Consider the following 16842-nt stretch of genomic DNA (forward strand, 5'->3'; position numbering starts at 1 on the left):
ATAGAATGGATTGAAAATGAGTCTATATGGGAATAAACAAAGAATTTCCAATAATCTCTCTCATGTGCGCGTACGTACACACACACACACACACACACACACACACACACACACACACAGTGTTGTGCCAGATCAACCTAATCTTTATTTAAGGTCAGCAGCCTTAGGGACAAGGGAGATAATGAATATGGCTTCAGTCAAGTTTTCAACTAAATATCACAAATGCTTAATTCTTTTGCTAGCTAACCAGCTAACCTGAGAATGGAAAAGATTCTACTTCTTCAATAGCTAAAGGGTATGAACCAAAATAATTTAAAAAAAAACAAAAAGCAAACACTGTAGCAGACACCACTGAGGTACCTTAGTTTTTTTTAAAGGTCTGTGTATCAGTTTAATAATTTACATGATGACTATTTATATAGCATAAGATCATACAGAAACTACATCTCAAGTGCTTTATCGTTCTAGTCCAAGAAATTAGAAAAATCAACAAAAAAACTTACGTTCAGATAAAGAACTGGAATGTAGTAACTAGGAAACCATTAATATAATGCAATATTGAAATAGAAATTATCTGTGTTTAACAAAGGTAATCAGCAAGTTCTTAGATTGCATCTGAAGAGGATTTTAAAATTATAACCCATAAGACAAGGGATATTACCTTATTCAAGGTGACAAAGCTGTATCTTGAAATCTGAGCCCACTGATTTATATTTCATATATTTATATTGTTAAATGCATACATTTTGTCAAATGTAAAAATGCATTTTACAAAACATTGAATTTTCAGAGTATGGAGAAGTTTTGAGTACTGGTTATATAAGGAACTATACCTAAAAGCAACCACTGTGGTTGTTTTAGATACATCTTTAAAGTTTAAGGCTCAAAATATTTTGGAGGGATACCCTAAAGACATTTTATTACTGTATGATCTCGTGCATCTATGTGTATACTACTGGAAAACTAAAATATTGTTAAATATATTGCTCTTCAATTTAAAAAAAAAGGAAACATTTAACCACATGCTCTCCTGTTTCTCAATACTGGTTTGTTACGAACTTTTTCTCCAAAAGGTAGATGCAAATGATAAATTTAGCTTAAAAGAGAAGATTAAAGTGGTGAGGAGCAGACTAAGACGGTAACATATAAAACCAAATCCCTATTTACAATATGATTTATACCTTCCTTATCCCATGAAAATTCCTATATTGCAAATATATTGATTTCCTATAAACCATTGAGATTTCCTACAATATTTGCCTAACCCTTTTAAACTGTGGGTCAGAAATGACCTCACTGCTGCAATTGATCTTTTCTGGTGAAATGCCTCTTAAGTGGCTTCTTCCTAAGCATAAAGGTAAGTAGTTTTATGGGTACCACAAATGAGGCTGGAGCAGAAACAATTTCAACAGCAACACTAAACCAAAGACAGCACAAAGAATCTCAGTTAAAAGTCATCAACCAAAGGACGAGCCCAGAAAAATACCAAAGATAAATAAAATAAATGTCCAATGAGCAGAGTTCCTGTTATCAAAGCATACATTAAAGACATCTGTTTGCCTTTTAATTACAGTAGTGGAAGCAGTCTCAAATAGTGCTGAAGTCCATCACGGAAGAGATTTGTTTTAATCTTTAGCTAGGCACTGGGAATCCTGTTTCCTATCCTAATTTTACTTTCCAGAGCTCTTTTTTTGAAAACAGAACAAAACAGTACTCTGAGTTGTTTACCTTGCCAGGGCAGGGAGAAGGATCCTTAGAAAAATGAGGTAACGCATCTTATTTTGTTAGTTATATCTCTGTATATGGCAGTTGAGTCATGGCCCTTAAGATTTTGTATTTGTCATACTTTCCTCCTGTTCTGCGAGAAAAATGTAAAAGAGGATTTTAACTGCTCACTACTGAACATTCTGTAACTACAGATTTTTACTAAGCTACTATTAAATATAGTACAGGTGCTTATTAGTAAGAAAATTCTCAACTTTTTCTCATTCCAAACACTATAGAGACGATTTACATTAGGGCTATGTGATCTGACCATGTAGCTTCATGAGTTAGAAGAGTTAAATACCACTAACAGACCTTGTTTCTCCCAACTTTATAAAACTGCTTCTATTAGCTAAACTGCTTTCTGAATGTTGAATATAAATATTTTAAAATGTATTCCAGGGAGTGAGGCTAGGAAGATTCACATATTCATCTTATTCAGCAATTTAAGAAGTTATGCAAAATATGATATACATATCTATATATATTCCCATACATACACACATATATAAATATGCTTTCATAACTGAATCTTGGTTTTAAAAATGCTTACACAGTGTGGGGAATTTAAATATTCACTAGATTCGAATACGTACATTTGCACTCCATTACCACTCTAAATGGATACACCAGCAGAAACATAACAGACCAAAGAAATGATTTAACTGAATTGTCAGTTTGTCTTTTTGCAGACCCAACAGAAAACTATTTATTATTATGAACCTTTATTAAGTGGCTCACATTTCTGTATAAATCACACTAAAAAGATTTTTAAAAAGCTATTTACACTACAGTGCTGACACATTAAAATGAAAAAAAAAATGGTATAAATAAGCTCTATGGAAAAGCCTTAAATTGTCAAAAAAGAATTCTGGCTCATATTACAAAAAAAAAAAATATATATATATATATGTGTGTGTGTGTGTGTGTGTGTGTGTTAATGTCAGCTCTATTCTAAAACCTACAATTCCAAATCAAATGATTCTTAAAGACTCCTTTTGTTTAAACCTGTTATGTTTACAGTGCATCTGGCCCTAAGTGCTTTGATCCTTCACAGTTATGGACAGGCACTGAGGAATGTTACAAAGCTACATAAACTCTATTTTGTAACAGACTTGGGAGCAAGTACTTGGCTTGCTTTCAGAATTCATGAATCTTTATTACATTATTAACTTTAAAAAAAAAAGAATTTTAAATGGTATGTACAAATTTAGCACAGAATGTCATCATCTTTTCTATCTTGATTTGAATGTGCTGAACTATGTTGCCTCGTATCAACTAGACTTATGAGACTTCCAGGGCACAAGTCTTCCTTTAAATCTCTGTTTTCAAATTTAGAGTCCTTCTCAATCTTAAATTCTGTAAATTGAACATGATCCAATTTTGCTTTAACATTCTTGCCATCCATATTATTCGGTGCTCTAGTCTTTTCAGGAATATAAACATTCACAGGTTCTTCCTTGATTCTTACAGATGCAACAGGTTCATGTTTAATCTGCTGTAATTCAGATTTAGAATGAAGTCTGTCTGAAAAATTAGAATCCAAGGAGGTTTTGCTTACAGCACAAACCACGTGGTCCGTGTGAGGTCCAAGAACTGATGATGTGGAATCTGGTGATGTGCCTGTTTCATGAGTAGCTGTATTCTGAGCAGTCTCCTCCTCTGAGTGATATAATTTGAGCCGAACGTGCCATGCTAAACTGCACACTGCTGAAACTGTCTTAAACTGATGAACAACATTCCTTGGAATAAAATAAATGTCATTATCATACAGCTGAATCCTGGCATAGCGGATGCCTTCCCTCCTCAGTTGATTAAGTTTTGCATCATCAACCCACTGGACGCACTAAAAAAATAAAGAGGAATACCATTAAGTCTTTTCTACAATAAAAATTAAACTGAAGACAATAACGGTTTAAGATATACCTGGGACAGTGGAGGTTCATGTAAATCTAACTGCATTCGTTGAACTACTTCTAAGAAATCTTCAGCATGAAAACAAATTACATCTTTGGTTATTCGGGGTTGAGCAGGCCTAAAAAAGAATATGAGATAATGAAGAATTCTTCCATCAACGTTTTGTTCTGTTAAGTCCTTATTAAATTTAAAGCAAAAATAGTTTGTAGTCAAAACAAAAGTACCTAGAAATAAAGTTAAAATGTTAATTAGAAGATCACTGTACATAAATAAAACCATGAGTTTTAACCTAAACATAAATAAAACTAACTTCATTTATTATAGCTATGTACAACTGTATTTTTAAAAATTAAATTAATTTGAATTGGTTAATTATGTAAATCAAAAAACTAAGGGCTTTATCTTAAAGGTCAATACTTCAACAAATTAAATGATGAAGATGAAACTACTACATAAAAATTAGAGGTAAATATGGGGCGAAAAGAATACTTTCTTCTAATAAAGACATATATAACTGCAGTTACATCTAAAATTCCTTGGTAACCCTTATAAATTAAGAGACATTCATTAGAACAGTGCTAATAAACTACTATCAATCTATTTGTAGGGGTTAATAGTATCTTTAAATATAATTCTAAAAAAAAATCCCCAAATTCTTAAATTAATTAGCAATATATAAACAATTTTTACAGAAGATGATAAAAAATGGATTCTGAAATGAAATTCCAAGCAATATAATCCCCCCCCCAAAATCATACCAACGCAAATCATAAACAGATTTTTAAAAACCTGTGATAAAATCTAACCATTAGGGCTCCTGGGTGGTTCAGTCTTAGGCTCAGGTCATGATCCCAGGGTCCTGGGATCAAGTGCTGCATTGAGATCCCTGCTCAGCAGGTAGCCTGCTTCTCCCTCTCCTTCCCATTCATGTTGCACTCCCTCTCAAATAAACAAAATCTTAAAAAAAAAATTTTTTTTAAAAACTAAGCCTTATACATTACATTAATACACGGGGAAAGAAGGGTAAGAATGATGCAGGCTTCTCATCAGGGACAATGACAATACAGTAAGCACCAAGTGAACCTTAGGTTTTCTTTAACCTTAGTTAAGACAACTGTTTTCACATCTAGTCACTTAGAAAAGGAAATTATTACAGTCAAACCCAAAAGAATAAAACTACTTTCTAACAGCTGAAAACCTTTAGTGCAATTATACAATTAGGATATCCAAATAATAGTGAAGAATGAAACTTTCCTTATGGAGAATTACTGACAAACTTCCCAAGAAAACCTTTCATTAAAAGAGCAGTAGTTCAAAAACAAACAAAAAAAGCAGTAGTTAATATATACCACTCTCCACAGTGCACAGCCTTCAACACTCCAACAGCAGCTGTAGTCTGTCGTTCAAAACCTTGTCCTATATGATCTGCATGGGCTCTTGTCCTGTCTTCAAAGAGCATCTCACGGGGCTCACTGGTTCGAGGTAGGTACTGCAGGTTTTTTATTTCATTGGTAGTTCTGTTAAAATAAAATTACATATATATAATATAAAGTGGAGGAGGGGAGAGAAAGAGTCAGGACTATATATTAAGGTTTAATTGCCTTCAAACATTTGTATTGATGTACTGAGGCTTAACTGCCATGAAACATTTAGTAATCACATAATTCAGACAGAATGAAATTTTATATCACCAGCTCCCAAATCAGGTTCTATCTTTAAAATTAACAAGTACAAACAAAAACAAATATATAATCCCCTCCTTTTTCTAACATACCCTTCATGGAAGTGGTAGCTGTAAGATGGATAGACAACTAAATTATAGATGGTGTGGTTTACCCAAAAGTTCCCCTGTCCAGAATCTTTACCTGAGGTTTGTTTGGGTCTTATCTGTGGAACCATGCCCCCACTCAAGCCACATGGCTAATGTAAGATACATATCCGGGGAAAAACAGAACTTGTAAAAAAAATGTATTAATTAATATTTATAGAATACCTATTATATACCAGGTCCTATCTAGCTAGGCACTGCAGCTAGTGAAAAAGATTGTAATGAAGGTAACAGACAATTTCCCCACTTTTGTGGGAGTTCATACTCCAGTGAGAGAAAGACCAACAAGTAAATAGCAAGAAAACACCAAATAGTAAGTGTTTCCACAAAATGGGCAGGATTTATTGGAGGTAGACAGAAAACCTTAGTTCCCTCTTACAGGACAACCAACCATCTGCCACTGGCACTCTATTCTATTGCTCACCTAGATATGCACACAGAAGCTGCTACTTAGCCTCATTTAGTGCAAAAACCCTCTCTAATTTAGCTACAGAAGGGGAAAAGGTTGAGAATTTCTTTGACTAGGAGTCATCATCTTATTTACCTTTCTGTACAGTTTCTCTGTTGCTTTCAGAGACAACTCCAGATTGACCCCGTAACTTTCTCCTCTCATCTTCGTCTAAACCCCTAGAATCACTCTTTCTTACTAGTTCTCTAATTTCCCTAGTTTCATTCTTTTCTTACTAGTTCTTTAATTTACCTGGAATCACTCTGTCATATTAGTTCTCTAATCCCCCCCCAAGCTCTACTTTTACTGCTCTTTGTGTATGTATGCTTGTATTACGGTCATATTACACACTCACACACAGACACATGCACACACCAGTGATGCTACAACATCACCTTTCACCTTCTCAACCTTTGTGATTGATGTTCTATAGGTGTCAGAGAGCTAGATGATGACCTACAGAAAGCCAGCAGGCTTTCATGCCTACAACTTTGTTCTCATTAATACCACATTCTAATGAATTAAGACTGCACCGTGGCTTGGGCAGTGTTATTAGTTGCTCAGACTATAATGTGATGTGAAATCATCACATTTACATGGATTTTAATCCCTGAAGTACAAACAGTTTACTCAGAGGGCTGGTGAATTCCCTTAAATGACATGTAAAATTTTGTGGATGTCTGTATTTGTTCTGGGGAGAGGCTTTCGGATCTCAAAATGATTTATAAATCCAAGTTAAGAACCACTGAGGAACATACAATTTTATCATTTACTACCAACTTACAAATTAACTTGTAGAAATTTCATTCAAAAGATATTTATTAAGCAGCAGGCACTCTGTTTATGTGCTAGAAACACATTAAGTAACAAGCACACATAGCCCCTGTCCTACAGTTTACTTAGTGACCATTTTCCCTGTTTTTTTCTTTTAAGATTAATAATCACTGTAATTAATAAAAAAACATCTTTATAGATCTAAATAAAGGTATCTATCACCCACTCCATTCCCACCAATGTTAACTCAGTGTACATTTTTTCCACACTTTTCTGTGTTCACCTAAATACACACACATTTCTTTTCATACAAACAGACTCAGACTATGTACCATACTACTCTCTTATTTTGCTCTTTTCAAATGTCATCCTTCCCGATCAACACACATAAATAACTCATTTATTTGTACTTTTTCACTATAGATTCTTTTAAGATTTTCTTTTGTTAAGTAATCTCTACACCAAAAGTGGGGCTCAAACTCAGAATGCTAAGATCAAGAGTCTCCTACTCCACTGACTGAGCCAGCTAGGAGCCCCAAAGGAATGGATATTGGGGTTTTTTTGTTTTGTTTTGCTTTTTAAGATTTTATTTTGCCGTATTTTTAATTGGAATGTACCAAAATGAAGTCAACCATTCCACTGTTAATGGGCATTCAGACCATTTTAAACACTTTTTCTCATGACAAATAATGCTGTAATTAATATTCTTATACATTTACCTTTAGTGCTTTCATATCTTGGGACAGATTTCCAAAAGTGGTAGCGCTGGATCAGAGAGAGAGAGAGAGAGAGTGTGTGTGTGTGCATGGATGCGCGTCTGTGTGTTAAACTTCATGAGCTACTGTTAAATTACCTTTCTACCAACAATTTATAAATGATCTTGTTCCCTCACATAACTACCAGCCAGTAATATTATTGCTGCATATTCTTTTGCCAATGTAATAGGTAAAAATAGTATCTCATAATTCTTTCAATATAATTGGCTGAGGCCCATTTTTTTACTGGGTTGTGTTACATTTTTCTTGTCAATTTGGGAATGCTCTATGATATTAACTTTAGTCTGTCATATATTACAAATGTTTTAGTTCAGTATAACATAGTTCTGAACTTTGTTAACTTTTCTTTTATAAATAGTATTGTCATTACATATTTTTATCTTGTTTAGAGAGGTCTCTCCTAGGGGCGCCTGGGTGGCTCAGTGGGTTAAAACCTCTCCCTTTGGCTCGGGTCATGATCTCGGGGTCCTGGGATCGAGCCCCATGTCGGGCTCTCTGCTTGAGCCTGCTTCCCCCCTCTCTCTGCCTGCCTCTCTGCCTATTTGTGATCTCTCTCTGTCAAATAAATAAATAAAATCTTTAAAAAAAAAAAAAAAAAGAAAGAAAGAAAGAAGAAAAGAAAGGTCTCTCCTAGGTTTAAAAACTTTATTCTTATATTTTAATTTTTTATCTATTATGTTTAAATCTCAAAATTACTTCTTGAATGAGATGGGGCTATGGCTTTGTTTTCTTTCAAATGGACTTCAACTATGCCAGCATTACTCATTAAATAAATCTTCCTTTTGCTGTCTATCTCATACATTAAGTTCTCAATATACTTTGATCTATTTGGGTCCTCTACCCTATTCCAGTGATCTTTTTGAGCTTCATAGTTATTTTTAATACTTAGTAACACAAGGCCCTCCTCACTTATCTTCTCTTTCACAGTTTTCCTGGCTATTTGTTGACTTTATTTATTTTTCCTTCTAAACTTTAAAATCATTAAATCCAGTGCTGGAAGTGTGAGTTCAACTAAAATGCTAAAAAATTTCAAAGGACTATCATTTTTTTTCCAATCTGGAACATAGTAGGGGTTTTCATTTGTTTCGGTATTACTTTATATCCTCCAGATGATGTTTTTCTCAATATGGGTTCTAAATATTTTTTATTAAACTTATTCTAAAAGTTACCAATGTCTTTGTTGTAAATGACATTTTTTCCATTCCTAATTACAATTTACTGTCATTTGCCCACATTTCTCAAGCCTTATTTATATTTGATATTTTATTAAAAATTTCATTAGCATGTGTAGCCCTTTTCATTCCAAATGCTCTTAACTTTCCCTTTTTTCCTTCTCCAGTTTTCAGCTAACGCACACAAACACACACACGCCCTTGTATAAACATCTATCCCTGGCAATAAAAATTTGTATTCAACATACCTTTTCCTTTTGAAAGGTGACTTTGGCATATCAGCCACAGGGATCATTTGTTCTCCCGGGCGTACCCACATGATGGGACCATCATCACTGTCTTTTCGACTCTCTAATTTTAGACTAGATAGTGTCCCCCATGGCAGTGTACACTAGAGGCAAATAATTACATAGAAACCAATTATTTTCAAAATGCATCTTCAAATACACATGAAAGAATACTGCCCCCCCGACAAACTTTCATATATGCCTTTATACTTATACATTTGAAATACAAACCTATATTGAATATATCCCTGTGTAGTCATGCATTTTCCTTCAAAAATTTCATTACAAACATGCCAAGAGTAATTATTCTTGCATGGCTCCCTCCTCTAACCCTGCCAGAAATATGACTCACTATATTCATCATTTGTTATTCTTCCTTCTACCAAATACAAGGGTCACATGATGTTAATAAGTTGGCAAAATAAGCAAGTGTTCTCCATGAGAATCTATAAAAATGAAAAATTTGTTTTAAAAACTAGTAATCTCAAAAAAAGATACCTCTTTGATTAGCTATAATGAAAACCTAACAAAGAGGAAAACCAAATCAAAATCAAAATTTATTTCTGTTTAGTAGTTCCTGAAAGAGGTTGCTGATCTAAGAGCAACTTTTCTTTTAAAAAAATAGAGATATGTCTAAGGGCCATTGTCCATGGAATGTGAGAATAGTATTTAAGAAAACCGTCCATTCATCCCATTCCCTTTTAAGAAAGGGTAGGACTGTCACATGAAATTTTTCCTAAAAGAATGCATTTAGCTCATTTGTCTTTAACATTAAAATCTGGGGCGCCTGGGTGGCTCAGTGGGTTAAAGCCTCTGCCTTCAACTCAGGTCATGGGCCCAGGGTTCTGGGATGGAACCCCGCATCGGGCTCTCTGCTCAGCAGGGAGCCTACTTCCATCTCTCTCTCTCTCTGCCTGCCTCCCTGCCTACTTGTGATCTCTGCCTGTCAAATAAATAAATCTTTAAAAAATTCTAAAAAAATAAAAAATTAAAATTAAAATCTAAAACTAAAATATTTAATTAATGGTATTTAAAAAATGCCACTCAAAATAAATGCAATCAAATTCCATAATGTCACTAGTTGGGAAAAAAAATAACAAAAGGTTTAAAAGGAATAAAAAAGTAAATGAAAGGGGAATGGATTAGAGTGAAAAAGGTAAGTTAGAAAAAGTTAGAAAATGGAACAAGAAGTGAAAAAAGAATAGATCTACAACAGGTTATATAGCAAATATTAGAGACATGTATTCTGTCACATTCTGACCTCTGAATTACTAATTAAATAACTACATAGCTCAGAAATTTCTCTCTCAATGGGACAGCCCTAACAGCCCACAAGAAGAAAAATTTTTCTAGAATGCAGAGATAACTGAAAAAAATAAAAAGAATCTGGCTAGAAATCATTTAAAGAATTCAAAGGGGCGTTAAAGCTACCTAGCCTAAACACGACATTTATGGATGCAGAAACTAAATCCAGAAAGTTGAAATGGCTTGCCCAACCCAGCTAGGTAGAGCCAAGATTAAAATACAGATGTACAATTTCCCAAGCCAGTTTTCCACAATACCAAATTGCCATTCCTTTGTCCTAAACAGTTAATTTAGTAGGCATCCTTCCTGTACTTCTTAAATCCTCTGGTACTTAAGTTTATAAAAAGTCAATATACAGATGGAACCTAATATCCTAAAGTGGCAGCAATAAGCAAGTGTTATTTTTTGGTTCAACACTTAGCTCTGCCCTTATAATTAATATCTGAGTCACATGCACACACACTATATAAGAATTGTATTTCTGAAACAACTATGATTTCTGTCACCCAGAGCATGAAGGTGACACCCACAATTTAGACTGCTTAATATTGTTTTCTCTTACTTTTAAAAATGGTGAATCTTCCAACATGTCAAGGAACTCAGGGAAGTAATCTCCCACTTCTTCATCAACTGCTCCCACCAAGCTGATCTGTCGCATTGGGCCAGCTCTGTAAGTACCGTGAGAATATGTTCTTTTTACCTGAAGGATACAGATTTAATTAAAGGTTATAAATAAGACAATGCTTGCTATCATTGTGTAACACCAAATTATGCTGTCTGAGAATATTAGAATGTAAGGTGAGGTAAGCAAATCAGAACAAAAAGCCTTTACAAACAGTAAAAAAATAAAATTAAAAATAAGGCATGAAAAAAAATCCATACCAGGGCAAAATAGTTTACCTTCTCTAGCTATTCCTATGCACTGCTTATGAAAACACAGGTAAGATACACAGCATAATTCTAGATAGCAGACTATAACTTCTCCTCATAGTACAGCTTATTATTTGACCTATAAGGCCAATGAAAGTTATAGTCAAAAGTTCATATACCTACATTTTCCTAAACAGTTCATATCTTTTATTGGAATTTCTAAAAGTAGTCTCCCTGAAATGTTATATTTAACCATTACCAGTGGTTTGTATGTCTGAAAGGCCACTAGGAATGATCTTCCCTTCTAGATCATACCATATTAATTAGGATCCAGTTTGCATTTCTGTGGTTAACTATTCTGTGAAAAGCTACTAGAGATTGAGAATCAGGAGTGCTAAGTCCCAACTCTATCTTTACTATCTAACAGCTATGTGACCTTCAGATATCACATGAATTCCTTGAATTTTAGTTTCCTTTAGTGGAATGATCTACCTCAGACTGCTGAAGGAAATTTAGTAATTACATAAAGCTGTAAAGCCACCTGCACAATGCTAGCAAATGGGTAGCATTCAAGTATCAACTGAAATAAAACAACCTGCACTTCAAGAATCTTGATACCTGGGGTTATGTGGGTGGCTCAGTGAGTTAAGCATTTGACTCTTCATTTTGCATCAGGTCGTGATCTCAAGTTCATAAGATCAAGCCCCACATGAACTGTTTAATTATGTTTAAACTAAAATCCAAGGGGCTCCTGGATGGATGGCTTAGTCAGTTAAGATTTTCTTCCTCTCCCTCTACACCTCCCCACCCACTTTAAAAAAATAAAATAAAGGAATCTTGATACCTGAATTCTGGCAAGCACATTTAAATCCTGCAAAGAAATCTATGCCTTTTCATATCCTAATGTTAGGAAACAAGAATCTTTATAAAGCAAAACAACTTCCTTTCATGAGGGACCTAGGTGGCTCAGTAAGTTAAGCACCCAACTCTTGATCTTGGCTCAGGTCATCATCTCAGGATCATGAGATCAAACCCCAGGTGGGCTTCATGCTCAGTGGGAAGTCTACCTGAGATTCTCTCCCTCTCTCTCTCTGCCCCACTCTATCTCCTAAATAAATAAATAAATAAATAAATAAATAAAGTGCGCTGTAATGTAACTTTTACTTATATACCATTCAACTCAACTTTCTAGTTTAATAACCCAATATTCAAACATACACTAAGTCAGCTGGAATCATTAGTGTTTTAAACATGACAAATTACATATAACAATGCAATCAAATTAAAACAATATCTATCTCTTGGTAAAATATACAGATGGCACATATGCAGATAAAACAAAATATAAGAATACAATCCACATACCTCTCAGAAAAATATAAATAGTTCTTGATTCAGGTGACGCCTATTTTATTAAATACTATGTAACAAATACTCCTTTCACATGGAATGAAATTAAATTTACAATATCATAAGATAAAAAGCCTCAATTCTTCAAGACTCATTTACCCAAGTATTACAACTCAAGGGCAGTGGGTTAGGAGAGGAAACAGATAAGGGTTTAAAGAATCTCTAGAGAGCCTGAAATAAATGCCTTAAGACCATGACTCATAAAAGGGTCTCTTCTGACATGCGTTTCTACATTAGGTAGAATTCTCACTGATCTCTAAAATCATAAAGGGTAAGAAACTACAAATTTGAAGGGGGAGGAGTAGCAAGAAGCAAGCATACATAGCATCATAATGACAAGCCTAGACTGAAAAAAGTTATCTTCATTAAAATCTTGGTACCCAAACTAAAGAATTCCATTATCTAGAAAAACCACCTATCTGAAAAACCTCACATCCTGATGATACTGGACATGAGATTACTGTATTTTTTTTTTTTACTTCAGTAAACATTAATCAAACCATCAGTTTTCTAATGCAGTTTAAAAAATTACTAAAAAATACCAAATATGTCACTGCTTTAAAACATATCCTACATGCTTCCTAAAAGAAAAATGCAGTTACAAAGAGTACACATATTTTTCCTCTCAATTTAAATATAGCTCTTTCAAAAGACAATACAGTAAAAGAAACAATATTTATTTATATACTTGCAAATGCTTATATTTCAATAGTTCACATTTAAATAGTGCTTGTTAGAACAGATTGGCCATTTTTAATCTAAATCTCCTCCCTACAGCTCCTCCCCCCACCTTCCCCACCCCCACCAAAACACCTACCAACATCATTACTGCATGTTTATCTTTCCCCTCATACATTCTCTATAAATGTTATAAAGGGAAAGAAAAAACAAGAAATAAGAGACTTCTTGTAGCCACTGCCAGTAAGTGCCAATAACAAAATCTCAGAAATTTTGGTTAACAAAAAATGAACTGTTTAATTATGTTTAAACTAAAATCCAAGGGGCTCCTGGATGGATGACTTAGTCAGTTAAGCCTCTGCCTTCGTTTCAGGTCATGATCCCAGGATCCTGGGTTTGAGCCCCTGCATGGCTACCGCCCCCACCCCCCACCCCCAGTGGGGAGTCTGCTTCTCCCTCTGTCCCTTCCCCCACTCAAGCTTGTACTCACTCTCTGAAATAAATAAAATCTTTAAAAAATAAACTAAAATCCTATTCATTATTCATTACTTGAAAAGTAATTTTTAAAACAAACAAAAAACCTTATGACTCTGTGGTCAGCCTGCTACAAAAAGAGTAAAATAGCTTTTCTGACAGGGAATACAATGCCAAAAATCTGTAAGACTTAAAACTGTTTTATTTTATGCATAAAAATTGCTACAACAAAGGAAGAAGCAAATATGGTAATAAGTAATTCAAAAAACCATGAAGAATGACTCACTTGAAACAACTTGCTGTTTCCGAAAATATGTTTCCTGATATCACAGCCCCTGAAAAGAGGATTCTATATAGTCCAGTTAAGTTTGGAAAACTCTTCTGTTTGGGAATTTAACCAGACACACTGACTATTACTGACATTTCTGAGAAGTTTTACAGTAAACATAACTTATTTGGCTCAGTATTACACAAAGTATTCTGATTTCCAATCTGTTTTTCTCAGTTGTTATAGCATACCAATCAACATCTCAAGACATCAAAAGTTCCACTGAATAATAGTGAGCGATCTGAAGCAAATACAAAAACAGGAGAGTTATCAGAAAAAAAATTGAGGGGGTGAGGGCAGAAGAGACTATTGGTTCAATTCTGCCGGGTGTTTTGAGGGAGGGGTAAAAGAGAGGGAAAGTCTTATTTTAAGAAACAGTTCAGCTCCTCACATTCTTATTCGGCAATCTAAAATCTAACATAAATGAGTGTGCCACAAGAGGGAGCCATCTCCCATCACATCTGGCCTAGCCTTTCAAATCAAAATGTAACCGGTAGTAGTAACATTTAGTCAACATTCTATTTCAAAAATATCCATATAACTTCAACTAAAATAAGCATGAAAGTGCTATTATTCATTTTAAAATTAGTACAATAAAGGAAAAAGTCCCCTTTCTCAATCAGAGCATCTGTACCTACCACAGTATTATTTTGTACAGGTCAGCTCATAAGCATTCAAGGAAGATGTGACAGGCACAAATGGTCAAAATAAGAATGTAGTGCAAAGGTAGCCAATGGTTCAAAGATGGCATATCAAATGATCTTTATTCCCTAGCACAGTGAATGACCCCAGCAAAAAGTTAATTCTTTCTTCATTTTGCAGAGGGGCAAAGCTTAAAAGATCAGATCAGATTTAATAATTGTTTACTATTAAAATATTAGCCACTTAGTCATGAGTTAACACCTTGACCTAAGTTATTTGATACAAACCACTTGGAACCAGGATAAAATAAAAACAAGATTTAGAGTTTGGTGGAAGGGAAAGCGTGGTTCGAAGACAACTGCTCCAGTTTTCATATTCTCACAGCTCTAACTGCAGGGCTCAGAGTATATGCTGATTAAATACAGAGCTGACAAGAAAGAAATCTCATTTATTCCTTGACAGACAAAACTCCTGTATTACTTCCCTTTTTTGTTTCCCTGCTATCAAATGAGTATTTGAACAAAATGGAGCTGGTAGTAAAACTAGGACAAATGTGGAGGTTGCAAATGGCCAAAAATTCTTCTCAAGTATGTATGCTCACTTCTGAGCAACATGACTGCACCAGTCCTAACATCATGAACTGAATGTGGGTTTGGCCATTTCACCTCCTTTAGCCAATGGACATTAGCAAACACAGCACAAGCAGAGGCTTGTCACTGGGGATTGCATTCTCTTTGCTCTATGGAACTCTATCACAACCATCATGTGTATGAGCCCAGGCTAACCCGCTACATGATGAAAGAAATATGATCACCACTCCAGGTGACACTGCACCAAACCACCAGACATACAGCAAGATCTCCCAACTGATCTGCCAACCACCAGACGTGAAAGAGATCATCCAGCCCCAGACAAGATAACAAAGACCATAAGAACACTCCAGACAGCCCAAAGAACTGTGAGAAATCACTTTAAGCTATTACGTTTTCAGGGTTTTGTTTTCTACAGGAAAAGAATTGATACAGATAGGTTACAAACTTAAAATAAAAATCCGTGTATAGGTTTCTATTCTCAAAGACTTTTATCATACAGTTTGAGTGACATTTTATCACTAACCTCAGAGCCACAACATTAGAGAAATGACATGACCTATTAATATATAATTCCACATCATTTTTAAATTTTTCAGGGAACTCACAAGGATAAAGATGAAGGTGGAAAACATTATTATACAAGTAAAAATAATTCCAAAACCAAAAGAATTCAGACTAGGATGCCCTGATCCTGTCACTGTCGTGTGTGTGTCGTCTGCGTGTGTGTTACTCTGTTGTATACATATATACACACAAAGCCACCAAAAAAAACTCAAATGTTTTAAGGATAAAAGCTAAACAGGTACAAAAATGAGTTTCTGTGACAACTACAGAGTAATTATTACAAACATAAACACTATTACTATAAAGATCATAGAAATGGCTACATAATTTGTCATCTTTTAGTTTCAACTTAACTGAGGGCAAACGAATTTTGGTTAAATTTTGGTTGCTCAGATTTTAATTAGGAAGGGAGGGAAGGAAGAATGGATGGATGAATGGAAGAAAGAGAAGGAGGGAGGAAGGGATGGAGGGAGAAGGAAAGAAACTAATCTCATGAAGATGGACTTAGTTTGGGTTCTACAAGCCACTGGTAGTCAGGGTCACCATAGTGCATTATCAATAGCTGCAGTAACAGTTATGTCATCATATACAGTTACCCTGCTGGTGGTATTAATTCTTGGGGTCTGATCTATTTTATTTTTTTAAGATTTTATTTATTTATTTGATAGAGAGAGTAAGAGAGCACAAGCAGGGGTAACAGTAGAGGGAGAGGGAGAAACAAGCTCCCTGCTGAGCAGGAAGCATGATGTGGGGCTCGATCCCAGGACCCTGGGATCATGACCTGAGTGGAAGGCAGAAGCTGTTTAACTGTCTGAGCCACCCAGGTGCCCCTCTGGGTCTGATCTAAACTTGGGCATATGAAGACTTTTAACACTGAAATTAATGAAGTTTTATTTACATTTCAAACTTCAATATATGCAGAGAGTACAATATTAGAATACAAGAGAACTTGGAATATATATCTTAATTATTAATCCATAATCATTTATTATATCGATACATTATTTATGTA

At 34.8% G+C, this 16842-nt stretch overlaps 1 protein-coding gene across 1 annotated transcript in view; it reads right to left on the reverse strand.

The window, feature by feature from the left end:
* Positions 1-2893: 2893 nt before the first annotated feature.
* Positions 2894-16842, reverse strand: part of RSBN1L (round spermatid basic protein 1 like) — a 59300-nt gene continuing 45351 nt past the window's right edge. Inside the window, exons 4-8 of the mRNA XM_032873282.1 lie at positions 10834-10971; positions 8928-9070; positions 5031-5198; positions 3691-3799; positions 2894-3610 (exon numbers count right to left, since the gene is read on the reverse strand). Coding sequence (XP_032729173.1) covers positions 2975-3610; positions 3691-3799; positions 5031-5198; positions 8928-9070; positions 10834-10971 — 1194 coding nt within the window. The 3' untranslated portion in view covers positions 2894-2974. The remainder of the gene's footprint in view (positions 3611-3690; positions 3800-5030; positions 5199-8927; positions 9071-10833; positions 10972-16842) is intronic.

The sequence above is a fragment of the Lontra canadensis genome, unplaced genomic scaffold, assembly GCF_010015895.1.
Source record: "Lontra canadensis isolate GAN:19392208 unplaced genomic scaffold, GSC_riverotter_1.0 scaffold48, whole genome shotgun sequence".
Lineage (NCBI taxonomy): Eukaryota > Metazoa > Chordata > Mammalia > Carnivora > Mustelidae > Lontra > Lontra canadensis.